General features: G+C 26.8%; 1 protein-coding gene across 2 annotated transcripts in view; it reads left to right on the forward strand.

Annotated features, from left to right (window-relative positions):
• The window catches only part of LOC111631585 (probable G-protein coupled receptor No9), a 52536-nt gene extending 25511 nt beyond the window's left edge, over positions 1-27025 (forward strand). Inside the window, exons 2-3 of one of the 2 annotated variants that reach the window (XR_002757729.1) lie at positions 24053-25853; positions 26819-27025. Coding sequence is in view for 1 of the 2 variants with exons in the window: in XM_023375852.1 (XP_023231620.1) it covers positions 24122-25747 (1626 nt within the window). In the remaining variant the exon portion in view is untranslated. Of the gene's footprint in view, positions 1-24052; positions 26048-26818 lie in introns of those variants that run through there. The other variant, XM_023375852.1, reaches the window with a different exon arrangement.
• Positions 27026-27441: the final 416 nt, after the last annotated feature.

Below are 27441 nucleotides of genomic sequence, written 5' to 3' on the forward strand. Positions count from 1 at the left end.
TCTCAGATAAAGATAACCCGTGTTTATTTAATAATCTATCTTGATTGGCTGCTATGGTTAGTGACAGCATTACCACCTATGAATGATTGATGAAACCATTCACAACACTAACAAAATGCCAACATGTTTAAAAGAAGGTATTGTAACTGTAGCCGCCAAATTTCGCAGCTCGTCATTTTACTTTTCTTCCTTTTTTTTCTTCTACTCTCTTTACTATTTTTTTCCTTTTCTTTCAAAATTTCTTATCTCTTATAAGTACACTTTACAGCATATTTTTCATAGCAAACGTTTACTTTTAAACTTAAACAGAATAAAAAAATTAATAATTGTTGACATTTAAACATTGTATTAATATAAATTGAAAATTAATTTTTAAATATTCTTAAAGAAATTACTTAGTTTATGCATAAATTACACTATTAAAGGCTGAAATATTCGCATACATACAACGAAATGCAATAAATTAAAGGAGAAATGAATATAAATATCTCAAATAAATATTTATTACGATATTTTTTGGAATATAAAAGACGAAAAATATGTATATTTCCCTATTATATTGTTGTATGCTGTATGCTGTGTGAGCTCTATGCTGTTTGTGCTGGGTATTGTATAAAACTGTATTAAAAAATTCTAAACATCACTTCTTATTAAATTTAAATCTTGATTAATTATGTATTTAAATATAATTAAGTAAGATATTTAATTAATGAATATTCGTACACAGTATAAAGGTTATTGGCCTCTTATTTAATGAAAGGAAAAAGAATAATAAGCTCATAAAATGAAAAGCATGCAAGATATACATTGACAAGTATAAGTACTGTGCCTAAGAATAAATTACTGTGTTATGTTATTCTAAACACTTAAATATTGTAACTGTCTAAATTACGAAAAATTTCATACATTTTCAGTTTTATTACCACTGCATTAATACAAAAATAAATACTTTTTTTATTCGTAATATCTCGCTGCTGCTATATGCATTGCAATTGATTTTCTGTTCAGTTTATTTATTTATTTATTTCGTTTATTCTTTCAAATTATTTACCAAAAAAAAAATTAAAATGTAAAATGGATTTAGTAATTTTAATTTGAAAAGTTATCAAAATTGAAACAAAAATAAATACTTTTTTTATTCGTAATATCTCGACGTTGGTTCCATCGATATCCAAGCGAATTATTATTATTTATTTATTTATNTTCTTTTCTTTAGTTAAATTAACTAAAATTTAATTCTTTGTCTAGCAATATTACAAGTTAATTTTTAATCTAAATTATTTGGTGACTAAAAATATTAAGCACAGATTCTAATAAAATAAAATTATTAAATTTAATTCATATATTAAATATCTCGATTAAATATAATTAGTTAACGAGAAGCATTTTAATTATATTTAGAGCAAATTATCTTCGTAACTATGTACGAGAGAATTAATTTTATTTTATTTAAACATTTTCTGGAAAAATATTCTTAATAACTTGCATGTAAATAATCGAGTGTTGAGTGATTTAAAATTGATACGTTGAGCATAAATAAAAAAATTAATAATAATAATTTTATAAATTTTTATTTATTAATAAATTCAGGCTTGAAATATGTAAAAATTATATTAATTATACATGATTTTATTGATTTAATCTTACGCCTGAATGGAAGTTTATAAGCTGAGTGTGCAAGTTCAGTTAAGGAAATTGTTAAATCTTTTGCTGACATTGTATTTTGATGATGAAAGTATCATGAAAATAAATCCCAATGTCTTAAAATTTAATAATCCTTTTTCCGTCAAAAATGATTAAAGTAAATTTCACTTTAAGATGTGATTCCCATCCCCCTCGTGAATATCAAATGATTACTTTGTTTTGTTTTGCTTATTAATTAATGAAAATATTATACAAATTAAATAAATCTGAATTCAAAAATTAATTTCGTGTTTGTGTGTACTGTGTGCTGTGTACTCTGTGTGTTATGTGTTCTGCTTGTTGTGTATACTAGGTCTTATGTATGTTGTGTGTTATGTGTGCTGTGTGTTTTACTATTTACTAAATTTATTAAAATAAAATGCTGAAGCTATAAAAAATTCAAATATAATAGCTATTATTTGGATCATTGGGCAATGTTTTATTCAGATTTGTTAAGAAAAAAATCAAGAAAAATCTCTCAAGAATGGTTAGAAATATTTTCATATCAAAATATCGTAACAGATGGCGCCACAGCAATTTTAAACGTTTATGCCTGGAAAGTTACTCAACTCGCTGCTGGATATTTTCTGTACAATAAATTATTTTAAATGTCATAAACTTAAGAAATTATAAATCATTCGTGATTTACTGTTTAATTTTAACTACTGAGAATTGAAAATAAACATTTGCTACTTTTTGTTAAAGAACTACGTAACTTTTAAATATTGATATAAATTTATATGTTTATATAAGCCGCTTTTAATGTTTATACTTAAGTTTGATTTAGTTTTTAATGTATTTTATTAAAGAACTTGGCAATAAAGTAGAAATAGAGAAGAAGAAGGAGAAAAAATGAACTTTCAACATCTACAGCACTCATCAGTTATGCAATGCTCGAATATTCTATAATTAACTAAAGTTTAAAGGAAGTTTATAATTCTTCCATTTATCTGATGTCATAAATCCGCTCTCGAATTTTNTAATGCTGTTTATTCTATTGTTATTTGCTTTAATTGTAATTAAAAGACGATAACAACTTTATTATTATTTGTTTATTTGTTTTCTTAAATACATGCATCTTCTTTAAAAATTAATTACTAATAATAATTACATACTTAATTATTAACAATATATTTTATTTAATTTCTTTAAAAATTTTAATTAAAACATTTTACAGATATTTTTTTATATAAGTGCTATTTTTATAATTTATTTATTAAAAATTCAAATTTAACGAAGAGATTAACGGAATTTTTTATTTAATTTTCAATTATTTTTTTCACATTTAAATAATTAATAAATTTTATTTTAATGAAATATATAGCAGTAAAATGTCATTACGTATTACTTTTAAATGAAAATATATAGTGGTAGCGAAATTTGAATGAGAATTTCTCTATTTTCCTCCTTCATTTTTAAATCAGGAAATTCATATCAACACGATCAATAAATTCATTAACATTTTAAATATTTTATGTACAACTAAATATAAATTTACGTTATAAACTGTTAAAATTATCACAATTTAATTTGCCATTATTTAATTTTTGGTTTATATCAGGCAAAAATGGTTTTAATTTATGAATTTATTATAATTATCCCTCCATTTTTATCGATTTTTAAAGGGAAATCCAAAGATACTTTCAGCAAAGTTAGAAATGTTAGGACATGTTTATCCAATATTGAATTTAGAAAATAGTTAATCAATATAACGAATCTAGAGAGCCAGAATATGTCCAATTTAAGTCGATTTTTATAGAAAACAAAAAAAAATATTTAAAAAAATCAATAGAAACATTTACTGAAAACTAAACTTCGAGAGTCGATGGACCGAGATTTAATCGTTTGATAAACATAAATCTAGTTTAAATTGTTAATTTAGTAAAGTTAGAAATATATTAAATATGTTTCTCTATGATTATATACATCTGTAATTACGATTCTATAATAATTAGACGCTTTATATCACATTTCTGATTCGATTCAGCACCTCTAAATTCAGTTATTAACTTAACTGTGATATAATTAAGTAGTTGTTGACTAAATTGTAGGTTAAAAATTTACAAATTAAAAACAAACAAAGCTTTTAAATTTATATTCACGGATAAAAAACCAAATTGTATGTTATCTTAATTATTAATTATCGTAATAAAAAATAAAATACGTAAAATGTAGCTTGGTATATTATCACGGTGGTCAAACTGGGCTCTTCTAGACCCTTATTGCTGCTCCTGTATATCGAGTCCTCACCTCTAATATATATTATAGCTCCTAACATGACAAGGTTTGTCCACTCTTAGTATATTATATCATTATCAAAATACTAAGCAATTACAATTGTAAACAATGATAACCAATAGTCACGTAATTAAACAATAGTCTTGTTTAATTATGCATAAAGTGTATAATAATTGTAATTAAGCTCATATATTGACAGACAAATTTACTAAGTAGCCCTAACTAAAACAGACTTTTCTGTTAGATTACAGCAAGAAAGATCTGTTAGAATTAAGTCCACATCATTTTATGTACTATTGTTCAACGTAAGACTTACTTAATACGAAAATAGCAAAATAGCATGGAGGAATGTTTATTAATACTTCGATTCTATTTGTATAGAATGTATAATACTTATTCACGAAAGGATTTATTGTATATTCTTTTAATTTCCTAAAATTTTCCGGTCAATTTAAGATTAAGATCGCATTACAATGCAGCGTAACTTGAGTAAAGCTTTAGTATGTGTCAAGGTTAAAGAATTAAGCAGCGTGTTTCTTGCGTTGTAAATAGGTATACGTTTCATATAGCTTTGTCATGCACCCTCTAAATCAATACTAAAGAATTATATATATTATATAATGCATAATGTTATTTTTATTACGTATTACTTCGATATGTTAGTGGGATTTGTTTTGGGATTTTCGTTGTATTCGGGGTGGAAATTATTATCTTAGTGACATTACCTTTATTTCACGAATAAATTAATAAATTTATATAAATATTACTGACAAAATTTATCGTTTTTTTTTTTTGTTTCCATAGCCAACTATAAGGTTAGCTAGTTATTATCATTTAAATTGCAAAGTTAGTAACCGGAGGAATAATAACTAATGTCAATTAAGAAACAAAGTTAGAAACAATAGGTGAGTAGTTTTAAAAACATTATAAAGGAACAAATAGAATAAAAAGAATAAAACTAATCGGCTGGTATTAAAAGATCTGTGTGACGTATTATCAACGTAATCTGTTACATGCATCCAAGTGTCATTACAATATACATAATTTCCATATCATTTCAATGATTTAAATTTTAAACAAAAGCCTTCTTGGTTTTATGCCTTCGTTACTTGTTTTTGGATTAAATAATTATTATTAAATATATTATTTTTAAAGTAAATCTTATTAACAGATAAATACAATAAACTTATTAGAATTTCATCTTTTCAAATGAAGTTATTTGCGCGTGATCTTTAATGAAGTTTAACTAATCCGAAATTTACATTGAATTGTAATTATTAAATTATATAATTATTTAATTAACATATTTTTCTGTCTCAGTTATAATTATGTGAATAGAATATTATATTATATATTCATATACAAGTATCACCATAAAAGGTTATGAGGAAATAGGGAATTAGGGATTATGAGAAATAGGAAAAGGGGTATTTGGAGGTGTTTTTATATGTGTGGATGTGTGTGGAAGTACGATTTTGTTCACCCAATTTGAAACTTAATACCTCCTATTCTTTTTGTCGAAAATTTCTGAAATTTTACACAGAGGTGTGTATATTAGGGGAATTAATGCTGTCAAATTTTGGTGGTTAATGGTCGAGGGTACGGAGAGATAGGGGAAATCACATGCCATATCTCGAGTGGAGTCAGACTTAATGAAGATTTTACTCGTTATTAATATTCCTAATTTTTTTAAAAAAATAACATGCATCTTTGTTATATTTTGTTTACTTATTTTTAATTTTTGGCTAAGGACACCTCTCGAATACTCTTTTCACATAAGGTTAAAACATAAATTAAGCTTTCATGCAATTTTTCTTTATTTTAAATTTTAAAATTTAGAATAGTTTATAGAACATTTGAATTGCTAACTTGTATAATAATTTTACTATTATAATACTTGTATAATATGTAATATATAATCTATAGAATTACAACTTAGAGATAACTTTCATACTCGCTCCTATACGGACCAATAATAAATTAATGTTATATCTATGCAGTGATATTTTATGGCATACATAAAATTCCCTGTAAGCGATAAAATTCGAAGGTTTAAAAAAACTTGATATGATTTGTGAGCGGAATCACAGCAAGGACATAAAGAAAACTTTTCTATTATATTTAAGTTCACTGTTTTGCATGAGTTGTATTAGGAACCAAGCATGGGTTTAGCTTAGACGAAATTTAATATTAAAAAATCACTTTAAAAAGAAGAAAATTTTAATTCTCTTTTCAAACTCAAAATTGTATACAGAAATAAATGTTTTTATTTTATTACTCTGTTATAAATAACAGAGCTGAGAAAACTCGATTTTGTTCACCCTCTTTGAAGCTTAATAATTTCTGTGTTTTTTGTCGAAAATTTATGAAATTTTGCAGGGAGATTTAAGGACATTAATACTGTTAAATTTTGGCGTTTATAGGTCAAGAGGGTGAGGAGATAAACAAGGTTGTGTATCGTATCACGAGTACGATCGGACTTAACGACGATTTTACTCGTTATTAGCATTTAGAATTTTCTATAAAATCCATCCCTATCCTGAAATTTAACCTTTTTGCCATTTTATAATAATTAAAAATATAAAATTTTTCAATAAAATATCACAACAGATGGTTTTAAATGTAACCGGGATTAAATGTAAAGTTAAGCAACTCGTTGCTGGATTTTTTAATTAATTAGAAAGATGGTAAACGGAAATATTAATATAAAAGTCTTTCCGTGTGTGAAGAAACAATAAAAAACAATTATTAAAATGTTAAGAAATTTTGGTTTATCGTACATTTAGATGACTGTAACTATCACATGGTTATGGTAAAGTCATCCTTTTGATTTTTTTTACGTGTTCACCAAAGAAATATTTCTGATAAGGCATTCCTAGAGTTCTTGAACTCACTTGAAGCGAACAGTTAGAAAATTACTTTTATTTTTTTTCCTCAGTTTTTTTTTACTTTATCAACACAACATAAAAAAATGAATGCTGTCACTCTCTATTTTTATAACTTTCGAAGTAAAAACAGATAAATGTACTTGGAAGAAAAAAGTGAAAAAATTAGATGAAATAAAATTTAGTTTTTTAAAAAGTTGAAATTTTCTGTTTATCTAGAAAATGTGCTTTTGTAGTTATTTTTTTAAAGGATGATGTGCTGAAAATGACGTTTAAATTTCGTGATACGACACTCTAATATATATATATTTTTTTTGTTGGACAGTTTTGATGACAACTTAAAATACTCGAAAAATATATATTATTTACAAAGAAGTTCTCCTTTCCGTTTAATGGAATTAAATAGTATTTTATACAGTCGATTTTTTTTTCTTTCATTCTTGAAAAATTCGCATTCAGTGGTATGGCCTCAGAAAATTTCCGAATTGTTTACATTTTTCTTGTTTGATTTTATTAATTTCTATGTTAATTTCTAAGAAATTCAGCCGTTTGATTGTGGAATTTAAAATATTAAAATTATATTAGCATTTCTCTTAATTTTTATCGAATTTAATAATATCAGGATAATTAATTTTTCTAGTTATGAATACGAAGTGCGGTTTACGAAAGATATTTTTTCCATTTATAATATATTAAATACCAATAAAAAATAAATTTAATTCGGTTTAAATTTAGAAATTTCTGTAGCATCTAATTAGAAAGAAATGATTGATTTTACTTTTTTTTTATTTTACTTTCCAGCTCATAAAATCTCTAAACACGAGAGTTTAACTAATAATTACGTTGGCGAAATAGCAGCTTTTAAAATGAAAATGTCCTTTCGTAAACCAATATTTCATAGCATCATTTTGTATAATTCATAATCCCAGACAGAAAAAGAAGTAGAAACTTCTCCATGTGATATTTTTAACACATCAATGATAAATTGAACAAATTGCAACTTTCAACACACGCATTCTCTCATTCCGCTTGAGAAAAGAACATCGATTTGATATTTTCTTCTAAAAAAATTGAAATTATAAAAAAATATTTTAATTTAAAATTTATTTAAAAGCTTGATTTTAAATTTATTATTCAGAAAATATTAAAATGCAACACCACTATTTCAGTAAATTTACATCCCGTTTCGTGTTAATAGAGAGACTTGTATATTGATAATAATTTCTTTATACAAAGAACTACCTTTAACACTTCCCATTTTAAGGGTTATTAAATAATACAAGTGCTCTATTGATTTATTTCACACTAAAACTAATGTATATTCTATACACTTTCATCTGCAAAAACAATTCAACATACAAAAATAAATGCGACTGATTAATTTCTACGTCCGTTGCTTATTTATTTATTAGACTGCGATTTAAAAATATTGTAGACCTATAAGTTCCCACTGTCTGTCTGTTCCTCCTTAATCTCGACAACGAAGTTATATAGATGACCGGCATGACTCCGTCGTTATCAGGAAAAGTATGATTTACAGGGGCAGGACACTACTAATTTGAGATGGAGAGCATATATTGTAAATTAAATAAATTAAGGTTTATTTGGTATGTTTTTCTTATATTTAACTGAAAATTAAGACAAATAACTTAAAATATCTAAATTTATACTTTAAAAGTGGGCATATATTGAGGAAAACACGACTCAATTTCTAACATGAATTCGATTAGAAATATCAAAGATTGTAGGCGGTCTATTCAGGAATAAGATGGTTGTACTGAATAGAAAATATCGCTATTTTTGTTAGTTTAAGCTAGTATCTTCGGCTTCTCACAACCTCTTTTTTCACTTAAATTCTTCTAAAAGGATTTTTTCATCCAAATTCAATCGAATAAAGAAAATTTATAAGTTCTTTACCTTAGATGAGTTTGACAATAGAAACTTTATCTTACAATTCATAGCATTTTGGACCAAAATCTAGCGAAAACATGCCTCAACTTTTATTTATAAGGGTACGATTGTATCAAACTTGCACTTACATCGAGATCTTATCATCTATATACTTACTACAAATAATTGAAGTGTATTTCCAACGCTTTATTTTTTAAATTAGATAAACATTTTAAATATTTATTAAACCATCGTATACATGTATGCAAATGAAGCAACATATATCAAAATATGTACTACTGTGAATAGAAAATGTATTAATATTATTAAAAGTATTTTCATATTCTTATATGTAAACATACTTTAAATAAAATTTAATAAAATATATATTACATATTAAAAATATAAATATATGTGTATAATTAGTCAGGTTGATAGTTTACCCTTCTAGAAAATATAAATTTTTGGGTAAAAATATAAAAATTTAAAAGAATTAATAAAGGGAAATAACTCCTGAGGGTAATATAAACTCCCGAATACTTGTTTATTTCTATTTATAGTTGGAATTCAATGAAAATAACATAAAGACATTAACAAACCAGGAAATTTTTATAAATATATTTAATGTATGTGACAGCAAAACGTAACAAAACATTAAATTTTCTAAATATATTTTAAATTATTTATTAAGGAAAAAATCATATACTGACTGAAGAGGGCCATTGTAAAGGCCGAAATACATACCAGGAAAATAGTTGATAAAACTTTTTTTGGTGTATATTAGTCCAATGGTATTTACTACAGTCAAATTTGATAAATATACGAAAGTATACACGGACGACAAGCATAAAAACAATCCTTAATCACGGTAGAAATAATAACGTAAATAGCACGAAAATCTTATCTTTATCAATAAAAACGGTTGTATTTTTAAGAAATAAGAATTAAATACTTGTTAGAATTTACTTAGAATTGTATTTTGACGTACAATAGTTACAAATTTCCTTATACTGTAGTTGTTTCGAAAAACATCAACGTATCCAAGTAACAATAATACAATATAAAGTTATATAATTTATCATTTTAGCAAGTTTACTGATAATATAACTGTGAAATAATTCATAGCAGGGAAAAACTATTTCCTTGAGCATATTGTTTAAAGTTTAATTTCACATTATTCTGTGTACCAGAATATAAAAACATAATTATGGTACAATAAACGTAACTTTAAAAAGTAGTCTTTATCTTTATGTTTGTATTATTTTTTTATAAATTAAAGTTTGAGACATTTCTAACATTTGTTAAAAAATATTTCAAAGGAAGAAAGAAGATGCCATACATTTCGAAAACAGTTAAGACATGTAACAAATAAAGAAATTCTTTAGAATACGTTCCTTTTCGAAATCTTCAAATTGAAAGTTTCTGGAATGAACAGTTCTTAAAATAGGGGAAAAATGAAATTTATAAAAACTTTTCTTATTTTAAGATATAAAAATGATGATTTTTTTTATTAATTGTAAGTTTTGATATATTTATTTTTATTGAATTTCATATTTTAAGCTAAAATTAAAATAGAAAATAATATATTAAAATAGCTTTGTAGTATTTTTTATTATTATTAAAAGTGCTATATAAAGTAATAAATCATTGTATATTAATCTTTGTAATAAAATAAACAATGAATATAACATTTGTGTATGTGACTTTTCGTGTTTTGGGTGAAAATTGCTTCTCGTTTCGCGATAAAATTCACGAATCTTTATAATTAAACGGTTGTTTATTGATAAATTAAAGCCTTTAATTAAAATTAGTATACTTTATTTAGTTAACTCGAAGTTAATTTCTCTAACAGCTTCAATATTTTGAAGGTTATCTTTCAGGTATTTACTTTCTGCTTCCTTTATCTGTTTATAATTACTTGGTGCATCGTATCACGAAGGTTAAATATATTATTATTGTTTATTATAGTGTATATCAGTATAAAAGCGTTTGTATTAATGGTATGAAAATTGCAACATCTTTATCACTTTTCTGAATACGTAAAAACTTTATAACTATAATTAGTGCTAATTCAGAAGTTTAACTTTAGCTGTTGCCTTTCTTTCTCAGTATACCATTGTATATAACTTTGCATGATATGCTAATTCGCGTGAAATTTATTATAGTTTAATTATAATCAATAAATTTACATTATGAATTATTAGAGGCATATAATTAAATTGTTTATTATTCTTAAACATATAAATTTAATTTAATTTAGAGCCTGGTGTTAGAAAAACGGCATTAGTTGGGAGCTTGCAAATAGAATTGTTTTAGACGACGTGCCACTTGGTTATGCAAACGTCTTGGAATCCAGGATTGGACCTTGGTGTCACTTGCACCAAGGTCCAATCCTGGATCTTGGTGTTTTGATTGCTGGCACAAAGTTTACGGGAAAAAAAGTTCGGCCTTTAGGATAGAAAAGCTTTTTCTCTACCCTGAAGGCATTAAAAGGGCCTTTTAATCCATACCCTATTGTGGGTTCGGTTATGTCCACAATGGGAGCAATCGATTGATGAGGAATGAAAAATTAAAAGATTGAAGAATATTTATATAAAAGTACACGCCGTATGTAATGATATATATATTAATATATTAAATATACGAATAGTTTAAAATTATTCATTTAATTATCTTATATATATCATGTTTATTTAAGTAAATTCAATGCCAGAATTTAATTAAAACAGGTTTTATATTTATGTCAATTTTATTTATGTAATGTGCCTACCGTAAATATTGATATGAGATTGCATCCAATCCTGGAAATGAAATTTTCATTTAATTCTATCTAACGTACTGCATATTACTTGGCAAGATGCCATATGAAATCCTAAGACTTTTGACAAAAATCTTGGAATCCGGAGACAGCATTTCTGGGATCTAGAGACAATCCACCTTTATTAATTTCTTTCAGAACGTTTTTAATCGAATAATTAAAAAACAATCTCACTTGTGAGGTAAAATATTTAAGCAACGTAAGAAAAATTACGTGATTAATTTGTATTGTTATTATTAAAAAGAAAATAAATGACAAAAATGTACGATTCCCTTAATTTCTTATGGCATATTAAATATTAGGGACGATTATACCAAAGATTATACTGTAGGCTATATTTTGTTCTATTACGCGGAGACTAACCCACATTGGGATTAAGTCCATTACAGTATAGATCGGGTTCAGTTCAAATCTCTCATATTTTGGTTAATTTTTTCTCGTTTATCTGATTAACATTAACATTTATTGAATTAAATCGTTTTCTATACGGCAATGCGACACGTGGACGATCTGTCATGGAGTGTCTCCCATGGAGGATTTTTTTATAAGAAATTGGCCCCTATTTAGGTGTTACGAACGTGAAGAAAATTCGGTAAACTCCACGTGGTCAGGCTGTCTCCAGGCCACTCGGCCACTGGTGGGCCTGAACATTTGAACTAAGCGCTATTTCTAAATATTAAGACAATTTTGACTTTTAATGTAATCTATAAACAGCCAGTAAAAGAATATATGAATATCCATATTCGACAACATCAATATGAATATCCATTTTGTAAATTCTTTACTATACAATGCAATATCCGTAATTCTGTATTGTAAAACCCTTTGAAAGTCAGAACGTTGATACAAATTTTGTTTTATTCATTAAGAGTTTTATTCTTTGCATTTACTTCAAATCATGCATCGAAGGTCATGTTTAACAAATGTTACACACCATGTGTTTAATTTCCAGTTATAATTTGATTTCCCAGTATCATTAAATTTATTTATTATTTCGTAAATGTCACTTTTGTATCTATTATAATAAATAAATAAATATTGAGGCTTGTTGCATATGCAAATGATTTATTAATTTTACTTTAACTGAAGATCAATGAAAGAATTTTAATTTACATGAATATATTAATGTGGTGGGGAAGGTAAGCAGCATGCTGTACTTGTCTTCATACAAATCTCTGTTACTACATCAGGCATAAAAACTACGAATACAATCGAATATTCAGATAGTACCTTGATGTTTATTCCGATATTGCTGATTAATCTGACATACGAAATTCTGGGTTTGCAGATAAGAAAGATATGCAATCCTTCCTCATAAGATTTCTTCGTAATATTTCAAGACATTTTTGGATAAACAAAAAGTAAGATTGAGCAATCTAATAGAATATATTGTTAAAATTTCCTTACATTTTGTCTTAGCTAGATATTCTAAATACTTGGATTTTTAGGTTCGTTGCTGAGAAATAGGTAATTGTGTCATTATTCATATATATTCATAAGACAAACGTTCATTGGAAATTTTTGGAAATTGGGCACTCTGATAGATTGCCCAATTTCCAAAAAATTCAGCACACAGCAAAGCAGTTAAGCAAGTAAATGATTACAATAGTGATTCTATAACAAGCCAGGTATTGCCACTAGAATTCCTCAAAACTGCTACCCCAGTATAAAACGCTCAAGAGGCGTCCTGTGTTTAAAACTTGGTGATCTTCAAATGCCAACTGTGTCTGTACGACACACTGAAAACCATTCACACAGCTAATGGAATTTGCATTATTGAATCAGGAAAACAGGTTGCCTGCTAACTGTGTCGCTCTGACCTGACCGTGAGCAGTGAATACATCAAGACACACGTACACAGTGGGCAGGCTCTGGACCCCCAGACATGCCACCAAGAGGAATGATCGTCTGATTATGACACAAATATGAATAGCTGCAAAAGTATCCTGGTCCACTATCCAGAAACAGATACAGAATCTTACTAGGCAACTACCAGAGACAAATTTACAAATATGCTAGTTTAGGTAGATATCTCGTAGGAAAGTGGTTATCTTTAATCTTAAAGTGATTGGAGGAACATTGATGGTACAGAGGTATGTTTAGGAAATTCTGTGCCCTCGTCATTGTCTCTTATGACAGGGTTGCAATTATTTTCCAGACAGATAATGCTCGACCGCACAGAACTAGGATTTTCCAGGAATTATTCCATCACATTTCCACATTTCTTTCCAAATTTCGCATCGAGCATTTGTTGGATTCTAGATAAAAGCCAACTTTGGCACGTCTACAAATTTGAGGGATCCAGAGCGGCAGTTGCATATCTACAGACAAATTTGTACGTTTCCACACCCGACCGTATCGCCGCAAGTATGAAGGCAAGAGGGATCCTATAAGGTACTAACTAATATATATATTTTAATTGTACCTTTCTTTCATAGTCACTTTGCTATGATATTGTAATCGCCTATTAGTAGTATCATTAGGTTCACACTAACAAAGTTTCATTCGATTCCAAGCCTACTTCTCGGTGCACTTCAATGAGTATAATTAAAACTTTATGTTTCTTTATTAGTAGACATACCTTAAACGCACACTATCTCCTCCACATATTAACAATTATTAATTTAACATTTTATTACTATAATGTGATCGATAATAAAAATAAAAAAATTTAAAATATTTTTAAAATATACTTACAAGTAAGTTCCCTGATATTACAACTATGCTTGAGGGCTTTCATATGTTAAATGACTGTTTAATGATCAATTAAATTCCTCAATTTTCTAAACTGATTTGATGTTTGAAAATAAAATTCTCCATTCTCAATTGAGAACATACAAAGATCCTCCTTTAATTCACATTTTACACAATTGTAATTTTAAAAAAATCACACTTTAGTATCACTAATATTAATTATACTTAGTTGTTTTAATCGTGTTTACACAATAGAAATAATATTTAATTCAGAAATATCAATTTTTCATTTAAGTAAATTATTTTTTAATATACTCTAACATTTAAAAATTAATTATAATTTGATTAATTTGCTTAAAAAGTTAGATATTCTATAAAGTGAATAGCATAACAATATCATTTTCTATATCTCATAATGTAAGGGAATTTAAATAATTTTTGACAAGGAAATTTTCTAGGATAATTCTAAAATTAAAGATGATTTATTTCTTCTTTTTAAAAAACGCAGATTTTTTTTTTAAATTCTAATTTTTCTTTCTCTCTGTTAACTTTTTGGCAGAAGAAGAAGTTTAAATTCTATGTTGATCTTAAAGTCTTGTCAATAAAAATTAGAAGGCTGAACAAGTCTGTAAATGGAATCAAAAGACGGTTAACTTATTCAATAACGTCTTTGGTTTCTTTCATCTATTATTCATAAATTTTTGTATTGAAAAAATAGCATTTTTAACCATATTTATTGCCATAATAAATAAAGAAGATAAAATTTTTATTTAGGCAAACTACTGCGCAATTATTTAAAGTCTACATAAATTTCAAAAAAATTAAATTTAAATAGAAATTTATTTATTTTCTCTTACGTGTTTAAATTAGTTTATGATCTTAATAATAGTATGTTATATTGCAAGGGTGGCCAAACCTTGTCACGATAGGTACCTTACACCACTAACAAAATTAGGTAATAATCGCATCCTATATTTGAATGGTATTTTATATAACCTGTACACTTGTACACTGCTGTACACTATATATATAGCAGTAAAATCGGATCAACTCCTAAGTAATAAGGGGTAGGGATCCGATCCGTAAAGAGTTATCAGATCCCCTACAGAAACCACCTTATTTACACATACTACTTAATAATATTACTATATATATATATAGTAATATTATTAAGCGAGTACTATATATATATAGACCTATATATATATATTTAGCCTATACTATTAAGTAGTACCGTATAAAGAAATAAGTTATGTACATATTTATGTCATTAATCGTATTTTAGAGTTTATTACTAATTATCTTCTAATTTAATTAATAGATTGGTTTACAAAGATAGTAATATAAAAAATCTTAGTATCAAGAGCAGTATAAGATTTACTTTATACATGCATTTTAATACGTTACATTCATTAGATTAGTAACACAAACTGTATACACTGCGAATCTTTCCACTAAATGTGCCACAAAATTTTTTAAAATAATTAAATTATGGTAATTGTTTCTTCATTTTAAAATATTATTTATATAAAAGTGCAGCTCTTCAACATCACTATTTATTTATACGAGTATATATAAAGGCTTCTGTCACACTGGATCGTTGGTGGACCACTAACTATAGTACACTCGAAAAGATAGAAAAGTTAGATCTGCAAACTTAATGTTTTAGAAACTTAAATTTTTAAAGGATGATTGTTACAACAATGAATCATATGTTTTCCAATTAGTGAGTCGCAATTCCCACGATAGAATCACAAACTCCAATTACATTAAATGATATAATAAATTAAAATTCGACAAATATTAGCTTAGACAGCGAGTTATTTTGTTATATATTGTACTCAAATGTAATATAAGTATTAGTTATAAGTATTGAGGCTTTAATAATCTGATTTAACTTAGTGGATTATTGATCGTGCTTTAATAATCCCATTAGTGTTATACATTAAAACAAATTTTAATTAGACGAGCATACTGTATACGGTTTAAAACAGCAAACAGAAATATTGTATTAATGATACAAATCTATAAAAGAAACAAACTATTACATCTAAAATATAAATGACTGATTAACTTTCATGTAAAACAGAACAGAAGATAATTATCTTTTGAAGGTCGAGATATACTTAGTTATGTTTATATGAATTGATAATTAAAATATTAAAAAATTTTAATTGCTTCTTAAACAGATAAAAATACTATTCTGAGATTTATACAAGTCTTCAGACAAATTTTCCAGACACCGTAAAATCATAAATTTAAATTGAATAAATAAACAAGAAGTAAATTAGCAAAGTTCAAGACATTTTCGATATTATTCGTATAAAATATGCAGTTATATAAATTAATTAAGTGTTGATTTAATCAATAACACTTATTCAAGTATTCAAAAATAATTAGCTACTTCTAATTATTTTTTAATAAATTAAATGAGGATGTGATTTATAAAGCTGATGAATTCTTCTGTATGAAAAATCACTAAGAAAAGATATATATTCTATACCCGTCTAACATGAATAAACGTTAGGAATTCCGACCAAATGTAACATCTGCGAGACAAAATAGTCGAAATTATGAACGAATTCTGTATAAATTTATATATTTTTTCGTATGTAAAATGGGATAACAGATGAATAAAATATATCAGAAATAACCTTCCTGTTTCAGGCCTTTATAAGGAGATAATTTTAATAAAAACTTTCAAGTGGTGGTATTTGAAAGAAGCAGTAAAGTCTAGCTTAATTCGATTGTGCATAAGTATCTTCAATCGATAAAATTCGACAGAACCAATTATTTGGTGTGAATTATGAAGCATTATCACCGAGAATCGTTCGATAACTGCAAAGACAATGGATAATATTTATGATTATGACCCAACCAGTGACAACTTCAGAATTTAAAATATATCCCATTTTCACATCTAATGGTCGGGAACCTATAACTTAGAAGAACGAATTAATTTTTTGATAAATGATTATTACATATTACTTTATACAATAATATATAATTTACTATTACTTCCGAAGATTTAAATATAGAAATTTTTGATACGAATATTTTCTCTTATTTAGGATTAAGTTAAAGAGAGTTATACGAGTTTATTAAGTAAAGCGAAGAAAACTATTTGGGTGTAGTTAAATTTATTACACACTTGACTCGACCTTGGAGACACAGTCGAAAACATTATAACCCGCACACATGTTGAAACACATCAAGAATGCTTATATATCTCCATCTCTAAGAATACATTCGTTATTTGAAGCAGCATAAAGTATAAGACCACAGCTTTGAATAATCGATGTTTGGTATATACAAAGTTTCTACACTTGGCCACTCAGCCAGAAAGGGTAAATGTGTTTTTGGACCTTTGAACTTAATCTTTTTTAATGAATTCTATTTAGTAATGCCATACGTTCAATTATTTATAAATTAAATTTTGATTTTTCATAAAGTTAAAAGGTTCTGAAACATCTTTCCTTTAAAGATAACTAATATAGAAAATTTTTTATTATATCTAATATCTGTATGCGAAAATAATTTAAGTTTTAGATAGATTTTTTCTCTCCCCCTTCTACTAACGTGGTCTCAATTCGCATTGGACTTTGCATTAAAAATTCATTCCCCCCTTAAATCCCGAAGTTATAATTCCAGAAAATGTTTTTCGAGATCAGAAACTTTTAAATAGAATTTTCTGTCAAATTTTTAAAGATATACTTTCTTTTTTCCCCTTATTTTTTCCAATCTGACAATTACACTGCAGCATCGTCACATAGTTTTCATAAAGCCACACCCGTTGTAAGAACCCCGGGTTAAGTAAAGTAATTACATTTGGAAATTGTAAAAAAAGGAACTGCATCACCGAAAATTTTCCATTCTTGATCAAGGAAACATAAAATAAAAAACTGTATTCCTCCTTATCAACTCCTCCAAACTACATGAATAATTCCAACATCTGAAAAATTAATTTTTTATTTTCTAATTTTTTTTCTAAATGCTATAAGATGAATGATACGATTAAGAGGAAATTCTTGTTTCTTCGTTTGTTATTATTATTTAAATATTTTAATTTAAAATTTTTTTATACCTTGTTTAAGTAGGACATAAAATTTTCAATAACGTAAGCTCAATGAGTGTTTAAATTCACGAGTCATTATGTTTATATAATATATTATATATTCTATAAAAGTTTATTACAATATTCCTTCAAGATGGTTTAAAATGTTATGGAACTTTTTATGATAGCATAAAAATGATATCCGTATTTTGAATTTCCATTTCTGAAATTTANATCTAGAAAATGTGCTTTTGTAGTTATTTTTTTAAAGGATGATGTGCTGAAAATGACGTTTAAATTTCGTGATACGACACTCTAATATATATATATTTTAATAAATGTCTTAATAATCTCTTACAGTTCATTGGATGTTAATGATAAATTCACTACAGTACAATCGATATCTATGGAACTTCTTGGTTTCATGTTCAATATAAAGTAGTTATTAAATAGTTCTTAAATATATTTAACAGTATGTTGTAAAAGATACCACAGAACGTAGGACCACCTTCAACTTCTCGCTATCTAAAATCAATAAGTCTACATAATATGCCCCAAAATCAATAGTCTGCATAGTATACTTCAAAAATATAAATGGTTAAATGATGACATTAAAATCTACTAAACCAATAAATATTTTGAAAATTAAATTGCAATATTTCTTATATTTTACTGTACTTAAATTATTATTAATTAACTTAATAATTTTCGATGCGAGTGATTAATTAATTGCTTTTTTTCGTAAACAGAGCCGGTTAAGAATTGAAATATTATTACTTAAATGAATGAAATGTTTGATTTTAATTAGTTTAAATCAGTGATTTACTACAGATGAATATAATATTACATTTAAAAAAGGTAAATTTTATACTTGTAAATAGTAGAATCGCCTTCAGCGCAGTTTTATAATAGAAACGGTTTATTTGCTCATCCGGATTTTCTTTCTTTGTTTTGCCAACTTTTTTCTATTGATTTTGATAAATTCTGATCTTATTTCTCTTTATTTTATTCATATTACTGTTTTTAATTATTGTATTTTAAATAAATAAATATAATTTATTCATGTTAAGTATAACTTGCTTACTTATATCGAAGGGTGTTCACACCCTTCGATATAAGAAAGAAATAAAGGACTAGAAACACGTATCTTAATGTTTTATTCTTCTTTTTATTCAGATAAACCTTAATTTTTACATTAATTTATAATGAATAAATATATATTGGAAAGAAAAATAAATTATAATTTGCTAACTTAATCAAAGACGAAAGAATTTATTAATTTAAAGAAACAAATTCTAAATGGATATTTCAAATATTACAATTGTAAATTTAATTAGATGCAAACTATTTTAGCAATTAAGCGAATTACATAATTCAATTAACGAAAACTGCCAAGTTGACAGTTCTTTTAAATTATAAATATCATGTATTATTTATCTGTTGATTCTTAGTGTATTCAGTCGAATATTTAAAGAGTTTCCTTTCCATATTTCTTTATCAATATAACGTATTAACGAAGGAAACTGGAGATGATGATATAACATGATTTTTGTGCCAGAACAGAAGATGAGACGAAATTTCCATCGTTTGTCACCTTCACTACCTCAGTGTCAGATGTCACTTGTATAGACTTTTCTGGCTACACCAGGTGGTCGAAACCAGACAGCATTTCAACTTTCCTGTCAATCATCATTTTTTGTGTCTGCTCCTCGGGTTGATATCATTTCTTTTCTCTTAAAAAAAAGGAAAAAAAAACCATTTAAAACATTTTTTTTCAAACTTTTTCAATAAGATTTAACCTTGTTTTTTTTCTATTATATTTTCTTCATTACGTCAATTTTTTTCTCTATTATTTAATAAAGTTTCGCAGAAAAATTCATAAATTAATTATTATATTTTCCTAATAATTTCTACGTAAAATAATATTTATTATATACATTTTAATTATTAATTGCTAATTCTGTTCAGTTCAAACTTTAAAAAGAGAGTTTAAAATACTTCAAATCATAGACTAATTAATAATAAAATATAAACCATCGTATATAATAAATGTGGAGGGAAAAAAATCTTATAAAATAACATGTAGCTCCATCTATTGATAATATAAGTACACCTGTACTTTTTATATATAAATATATATATATATATATACTTCATCTATAATATGGTTTCTATATTAGATAATTATAATTAATTGAATATAACTGTATTTATAATTACTGTTGCTTTGTCACATGTACAATATGGATCTGACATGGATGACATTATGACGACAGGTGGTAGTGTCATTTGTTTTATTAATCCACTCGGCATAACTTAATTCAGTAATCAGAAACGCAATCTTGTTCAATTTTAAATAAAAATATTTTATAGAAAAATAAATAAATAAATTATTTTATTTTATTTAACGTTGATTTAAATCAATTTCTTAAAATTTAAATTTGAATATATCCAATTTGTGTATCGGAAATAATGATAATAAAAAAAAATCAACAATTCTGAAGGGAATTTTATGACTGTACAATTACATATAATCATATTTCGAGGACAAATGATCTGAAAAGGTACTTTTTTTTTGCTTTTTTTTTTAAATGAATGATCGAGAATCGATAACTGATCTATGTAGTCTCTGATACTAACCGTGGAAACTAACCTTACCTTCATTTCTTTTAATAGAAACTAAATGTTAAATAAATAGCTTACTTTCTATTTAATTTCTGTTGATTAATAAGGAAAATTAACTTTATATATTATAAATTTAATTGCTTTTTATCGAGGTCATACATTTTATTATCAAGTAATTATTGTAATTTAAACCAATGATTTCTAAAGTAGATCCTACTCCGTTATGGTTGGTAGAAAATTCAAGGAGAGTTTGAAGACAAAGGGGAAAGCAACAAAATATAAGAAATATATGTACTAAAGGGGGTGGTGGACCGAAAAATTTGGGAAAAAGAGATTTAAACGAATCAAAAATACGTTGAATGTAACTCATTGGCAATGTTAACTTGTAAAATATCTTATCTTGAAAATACAGTTGAAAATATATTATGTTTTCGATTCTATCGAAGACATGTTTCTGTTTTACGGATGATTCCGTAGCTTCCATTCCTGGATGTGACAGCGCCATTTATCAATGAAAATGTTTGATTGTCAACTTTACCCACCTTTGCCATATCTTCTATGGTCTGCTAACTCACAAAATGTATTTACTCTGCTGCTAAACTTAAAAGAAAAGAAGAGAAAGAAAGAAAGGAACCAAAAAAGAAAGGTGTAAATCGATACCTTAAAAATATTTCTAGTCCTTAGATACAATTTTTTAAAATATATTTACGTACACAATATAGAAAATTAGGCAATTATTAAGAATTATGTATTATCAATTAATTAAGTTTTGTATTTCTAGATAAAAATTAACTCGAATGTAATCTACTTAATTCTATTCTAAGCCGGAATTACACTTAAATTGTTTGAAATCAAAGTGAAGATAATCTTATCAGTTTGATGACAGTATAATGATAAACTAATTATTACACCTTCTCGTTAAACATATTCTATTTAGAAAAGTTTTCCTGTTTGTTTTAACAGGATTTCTTAATTTAATTATTGATATTTTTTTCTATTTTACTCAGTTTTATAACAAGGGAGACAGGACAGACACTAGGACAGAATTGTTGTAAATTTTAAATATTATAAACATTGCTTTTCGTTTGGATTTCGTGGCATTCTTAATTGGTAAACATGAGCAAAATTATATACTTTTAAGGTATTTGAATGGAATTTGACTTATTCTTATAATTTTAATTAAGTGTTTATTAAGAAAATCTCGAAATTTTTGTGGCTGCATGAAATGTAATTTAAGTAAATATCTAATTTTAAAATCAATATATTATTTACTTACATAAGATGATAAATAAACTTGCGGAACCTTATGTACAGTACTTTTAAGTAATCATTAAGAACTTTATGTAGTTGATGATTACTTAAAAGTGAAGCTATTTTATAAATAGTTTTAATTTAATAAAACATAAAGTGCTTAATGTAGTAGAAAATTAAAAAAAAGCAAATGCAATCGAACCTGCAATAATGACCACCTCTAAACAGCAGCCGTTTTTTTCAGAACATTTTTTTAAATATATAAAAATAACCTCCAAATAGTCCATCTTTATATTTCTATCAGTGGCCGTTGTTCAGAGGTTTGACTTTATAAGCCAAAACTAGTAAATGTTATTTTGCCTTCTTGAATTTCAATGTTAGTTCTATAGACAAAGATAATTTTTTCTTTCTAAATTATTTTAGCTTATAAATTTATATTGCTATTCTTTCCATATAAAAATAAGAGAGAAGTTTAAAAAACAGTATTTTTCTTCGTGTATTTACAAAAATATACGAAATTTAAAAACCTATATAATTTTACGAAAGCCAGATGGCCGAGCGATTATAATGGCATCCTACTACTCTGGAGGACTCGGAATCGAATTCGGAGAGGTCAAAACCTCCAGGAATTTTTCGCGGATGTAGAGGATCCTTCACCACCCTGTCTCCATATTATGTGGACCTGACCAAACTCATAAAAGAGGCCCTTATATTGTCCATCGGGGAGAAGAGTTAAAAGAAACGTATATAATTCACTGTAGTGTTTAGAAATATGCAAAATAAATGTAACTGATTAATTCCTAATTTTATGTATTGTTTAAAAGTTGGTTTTATGTCTTGTACCTTTTTTATTTTTACATATGACGTATAATTTTATAATCCGAGCTTTGAAAACTCAAACACATATTTTTGGCTTAAAATATGGATCCGATTTATAAATAATTTTTCAGAGCTTTTCTTTGTTCTGTAATATGAAGTCTCGTATAAGGTTTTCTTCCCAAAGGTAGCATTACTAAACAGAAAATTGTTACAGATACGTAAGTATAGAGAAACCTATTAACAGATTAAATTTTATTTTATTTTTTCCACCAAGAAACAAGATAGTTTATTGAATAAATAACAACATTTCTCACAACCAGATTATATTGATATTTATGCCAATAACAGGATTTCCTCTTATCATGGCGTACCTTTACATATAAATGTAAACGGTTAATATTATTATTAATTGCTTATTATGAATGCTTCGCAAATACATGGAAATCAATAATAATAATAAGAGGCACTGATTATATTTTATTTTAATTGCCAGGAACTAAATCCAATCAACGTCGCTTCAAAAGTTGCGTAAGGATATAAGGTTAGACCAAAAATCCGATATATGTCAAATAGTAATCTTGTGACAATGCATCGTATTTAATTACAGATATTTCATTTTCTCTTCTATAAACTTGCTGATTAACAAATGAATTGTCTGATTGTGAATATATTCAATCGAATTCTTAATTGCGATGGATAATTTGATGAACAGGATCATGAGAATGTTATATCCATGAATGCTTACCTGAATTTAAACACATTACAACTTGTAATGTAATATAATATATATGTTAATATCATGTATACGATAAGTACCCGCTGATAGATAGATAAATTATTGTTAATATATCTGAATGGTTTATAATTCGAATAACTTCCTAACCAGCTAAATTTAAGTGCCGTTTCGTAATTTACGTTATGCTAAATTAATAGAATTGGTATTTTTGGGGGGCAAAACTATGCAAATTTATAGTTTATACGACTTTCTTTATGATATTTATATTATATTCTTAAATAATTTAAGGCTATAGTAATGAGAAATGTGTTTATAGCGATGAATTTAATAGTTTTAATGGAGTTTTTTTTCGTTAACAGGAACACTTAAAATTGAATTTAATGAAGAGTGACAGAAGTTGAAGAAATGATGATGATCGAGGATCAAGGATGACGGAAAATATTGTTAACGTTTCTACTAGTATCTTTGATGACCCCCAGCAGGGGGTTCAATGTATCGAATTGAACATTTCTGAAAAGCTTCAAGGTGCCAGAACTATTGCAACTATCGTGTTCTTGGGCATTATTAATGTGGCAGTCATCGTTGGGAACGCTTTAGTGATTTTAGCAGTGTTTGCTTCCGCAAAGCTTCGAACGGTGACAAATTTTATAATTATGTCATTAGCAGTAGCAGATCTATTAGTTGGTATTGCAGTTCTTCCATATTCCATTACACTAGAAGTACTCGAAGTATGGGTATTCGGTCATATCTGGTGTCAGATTTGGCTAGCAGTAGACGTTTGGATGTGTACAGCTTCAATTCTGAACTTGGTTGCTATCAGTATAGATCGTTACTTGGCTATAACGCGACCCGTACATTATAGAAGTATTATGACTTCTCGCAGAGTAAAACTATTGATTGCTTCAGTTTGGATTCTTTCATTTCTCATTTGTTTCCCTCCTTTAGTAGGATGGAATGACGATTCTAGGAGTAAATTTAATGGAAAGTTAAAAGCGAACGTTACTATCGATCAACAAACAGAAACTGAAGATGTGTTTCGAGAACTAGACCTAAGTCAATTGTCAATGTTTTTGAATGAAACATTTATAGAAGCAAATGACTCGATTGCACTTTCTAATGTCACAAATCAAACATTAACAGAATGGACCGAAACCGATTCCGAAACTAATATGATGGATCGATGCGTTGCTCCAGAATGTTCATTAATCGGTAACAAAGGATACGTAATATACTCTGCACTAGGTTCCTTTTACATTCCAATGCTGGTAATGCTATTCTTTTACTGGCGAATTTATCGTGCTGCCATAAGAACAAGTCGTGCCTTGCAAAGAGGATTTAAAACTAGCAAAAATGATGCGGAAAATACCCTAACTTTACGCATTCACAGAGGTAAACCTTCGACAGACGTTACGGTTTCTCAAAATTACGGACATGTAAGACGTGAAGGTGATATGATAGTGCCAAGAAGAGCTTTATCGGCGGGGCAAGCTACATTACCCACCGTGAGAATTAAGCCAGCGGTGAAGAATCGTAGAAGTTTGCAAGATATGAACGGAGGATACTATCCACCCGTTAGAACTAAAGAATTATCCATGTACAATTCCCCGACGAATCTGTGTCAAGGGAATTTACCGGGAACCTCTTATGCCACCAATGGCAAGTCAAACAGGACCTTCTTTACACGCATAAGTAAACGAAATGCCAGATGGCATGCGAGACGTTTCCACTCAGAAGCCAAAGCAACAAAAACTGTTGGAATTATTGTTGGTGGTTTTATATTGTGTTGGTTGCCATTCTTCACCGTTTATCTGTTACGTGCTTTTTGTGACGATTGTTTCTCTGATATCATTTTTAATATTTTCTTCTGGCTCGGTTATTGTAATTCTGCTGCAAATCCTTTAATATACGGCATGTTCAGTAAAGATTTTCGAGCAGCATTTAAGAAAATCGTATGCCGTTGCAAGTTAAAAGAAGATGGCATCACGTCGCTCATTAAACAGATACACATGCCTACTTTTTTCGAAGATATGCCTGATGATAATTCTCAAGAATAGTACATTTTTGCTCTAAATAGTAACCGTCCGCCATTACGACAAACGACGATGCTCCAAAATTTAAAAAAAAATGTATTTTATATTCAGTTCCGAATTCTTATTTTAAGTGAGTGATATGCGTAAATATTCTTCAAATTTAATAAGTACAAATATTATATAAAATTACTTCATTCATAAATTCCCTTACCCAAAAGCAATAAGAGCTTAAGCCATTTTATATAATAACCTTATCTATCCATAGAATATTTTAATTAAAATAAGTTAAGTGCATGTTAAATAATATATTTATCTGAGCCTAACTTCGGCATAAGTATTCTTTTAATATAAAAAAATAATATAAATAAAAATAGATTATATCGTGTATTTACAAAAATATACGAAATTTAAAAACCTATATAATTTTACGAAAGCCAGATGGCCNAAAAAAAAATGGATAAAAAATAATAAATATAAAATAGTTATTTAATGAAACGTTTCTTAAACAAATATATTAATTTTATTTAATAAAAGTTCAGGAAAATGGAGAAAAACAGAAAAAAAACTGCTGAAGAATTTTTGTGTAAAAAAAGAAAATATTTATACTAAAATTTCACTCGTTATTTTTTAGGAAAAGAATTCAAGAATAAGCAGAAGATACACTAAATAAAGATGGGGGAAAAACAAGTTAGGCTTGGATATAGTAGTATTTATTTTTAATTAAATGAAAAATTAATGAAATGGTGGACAAATTTGCTGTGATAAATCTCATGGTTCGATTCATGTGTAAACTGCATAATTAGAATATTTTCTGGTAGATCAATTGACAGATGAAGTGTGATATTTTTTTCTAATTTTTACACAAATTGTCAAAGTTAATTGTTGATATTATTAACGACAATCATCTCATTATTTTTTTTAATTAAAAAAATATATATAACACGAGGGTATAGCTTTTAAAAACTAATTATTTTTACATCTCTTTTTTCGTTGGTATAGAACAAATCTCATTTGATTTAAATTTATTTTTACTTTTAAAATATTTATTTGTGCGATTAAATTTATTTTTTTACAATTTTATTATACTTTTTTAAGGTGTAGAAAATGGAAGCGTCGAGTTTGAAATAATACAATTGGACCAAATCAAACTAAAACTAATGAGAAATCAATTCAACTAAACCAATCACGTTTCATCTGTCAACTGTACTTTATTGAATTAGTTAGATGAACTATATTATTGTAAATTAAATGTTACTTTATGGTAAATGTTTGTTGTTGTGTTCGAAGATCAATAAAATTACTGTATCCACTGTAATGGTTATAAATTCAAACGGAGAAAACAAGCGATATCCACCATAAAATAAAATAATATATTTATGTATACAGGCGAGAATATTCTACATAATTACCGAAAAAATTCACGAATATAAGAATAATTTTAAGTGGAAGTATGGCATACACATCTGCATGTTTAAAGAATAACAACTGACCTTGCAATACCCTTTATCGATTAATCTAACAAGGACCGGTATGATTAGAGTACTTTTGCCAGAAAGCTAGACAGTAGGGTAGAGTTAGGAAGAAGAAAAAGTTATAAATTCCATATTAAATACAATAAAAAAAAATATCGACAACGATATAAAAAATTAATTTAACTTCTTATTGCTTGTTTACTACCTCAAAAATCATCTTTACCTATTTAATTTAAAATTTATCAG

Source organism: Centruroides sculpturatus, unplaced genomic scaffold, assembly GCF_000671375.1.
Source record: "Centruroides sculpturatus isolate CEXI.00-Female unplaced genomic scaffold, Cexi_2.0 scaffold64, whole genome shotgun sequence".
NCBI lineage: Eukaryota > Metazoa > Arthropoda > Arachnida > Scorpiones > Buthidae > Centruroides > Centruroides sculpturatus.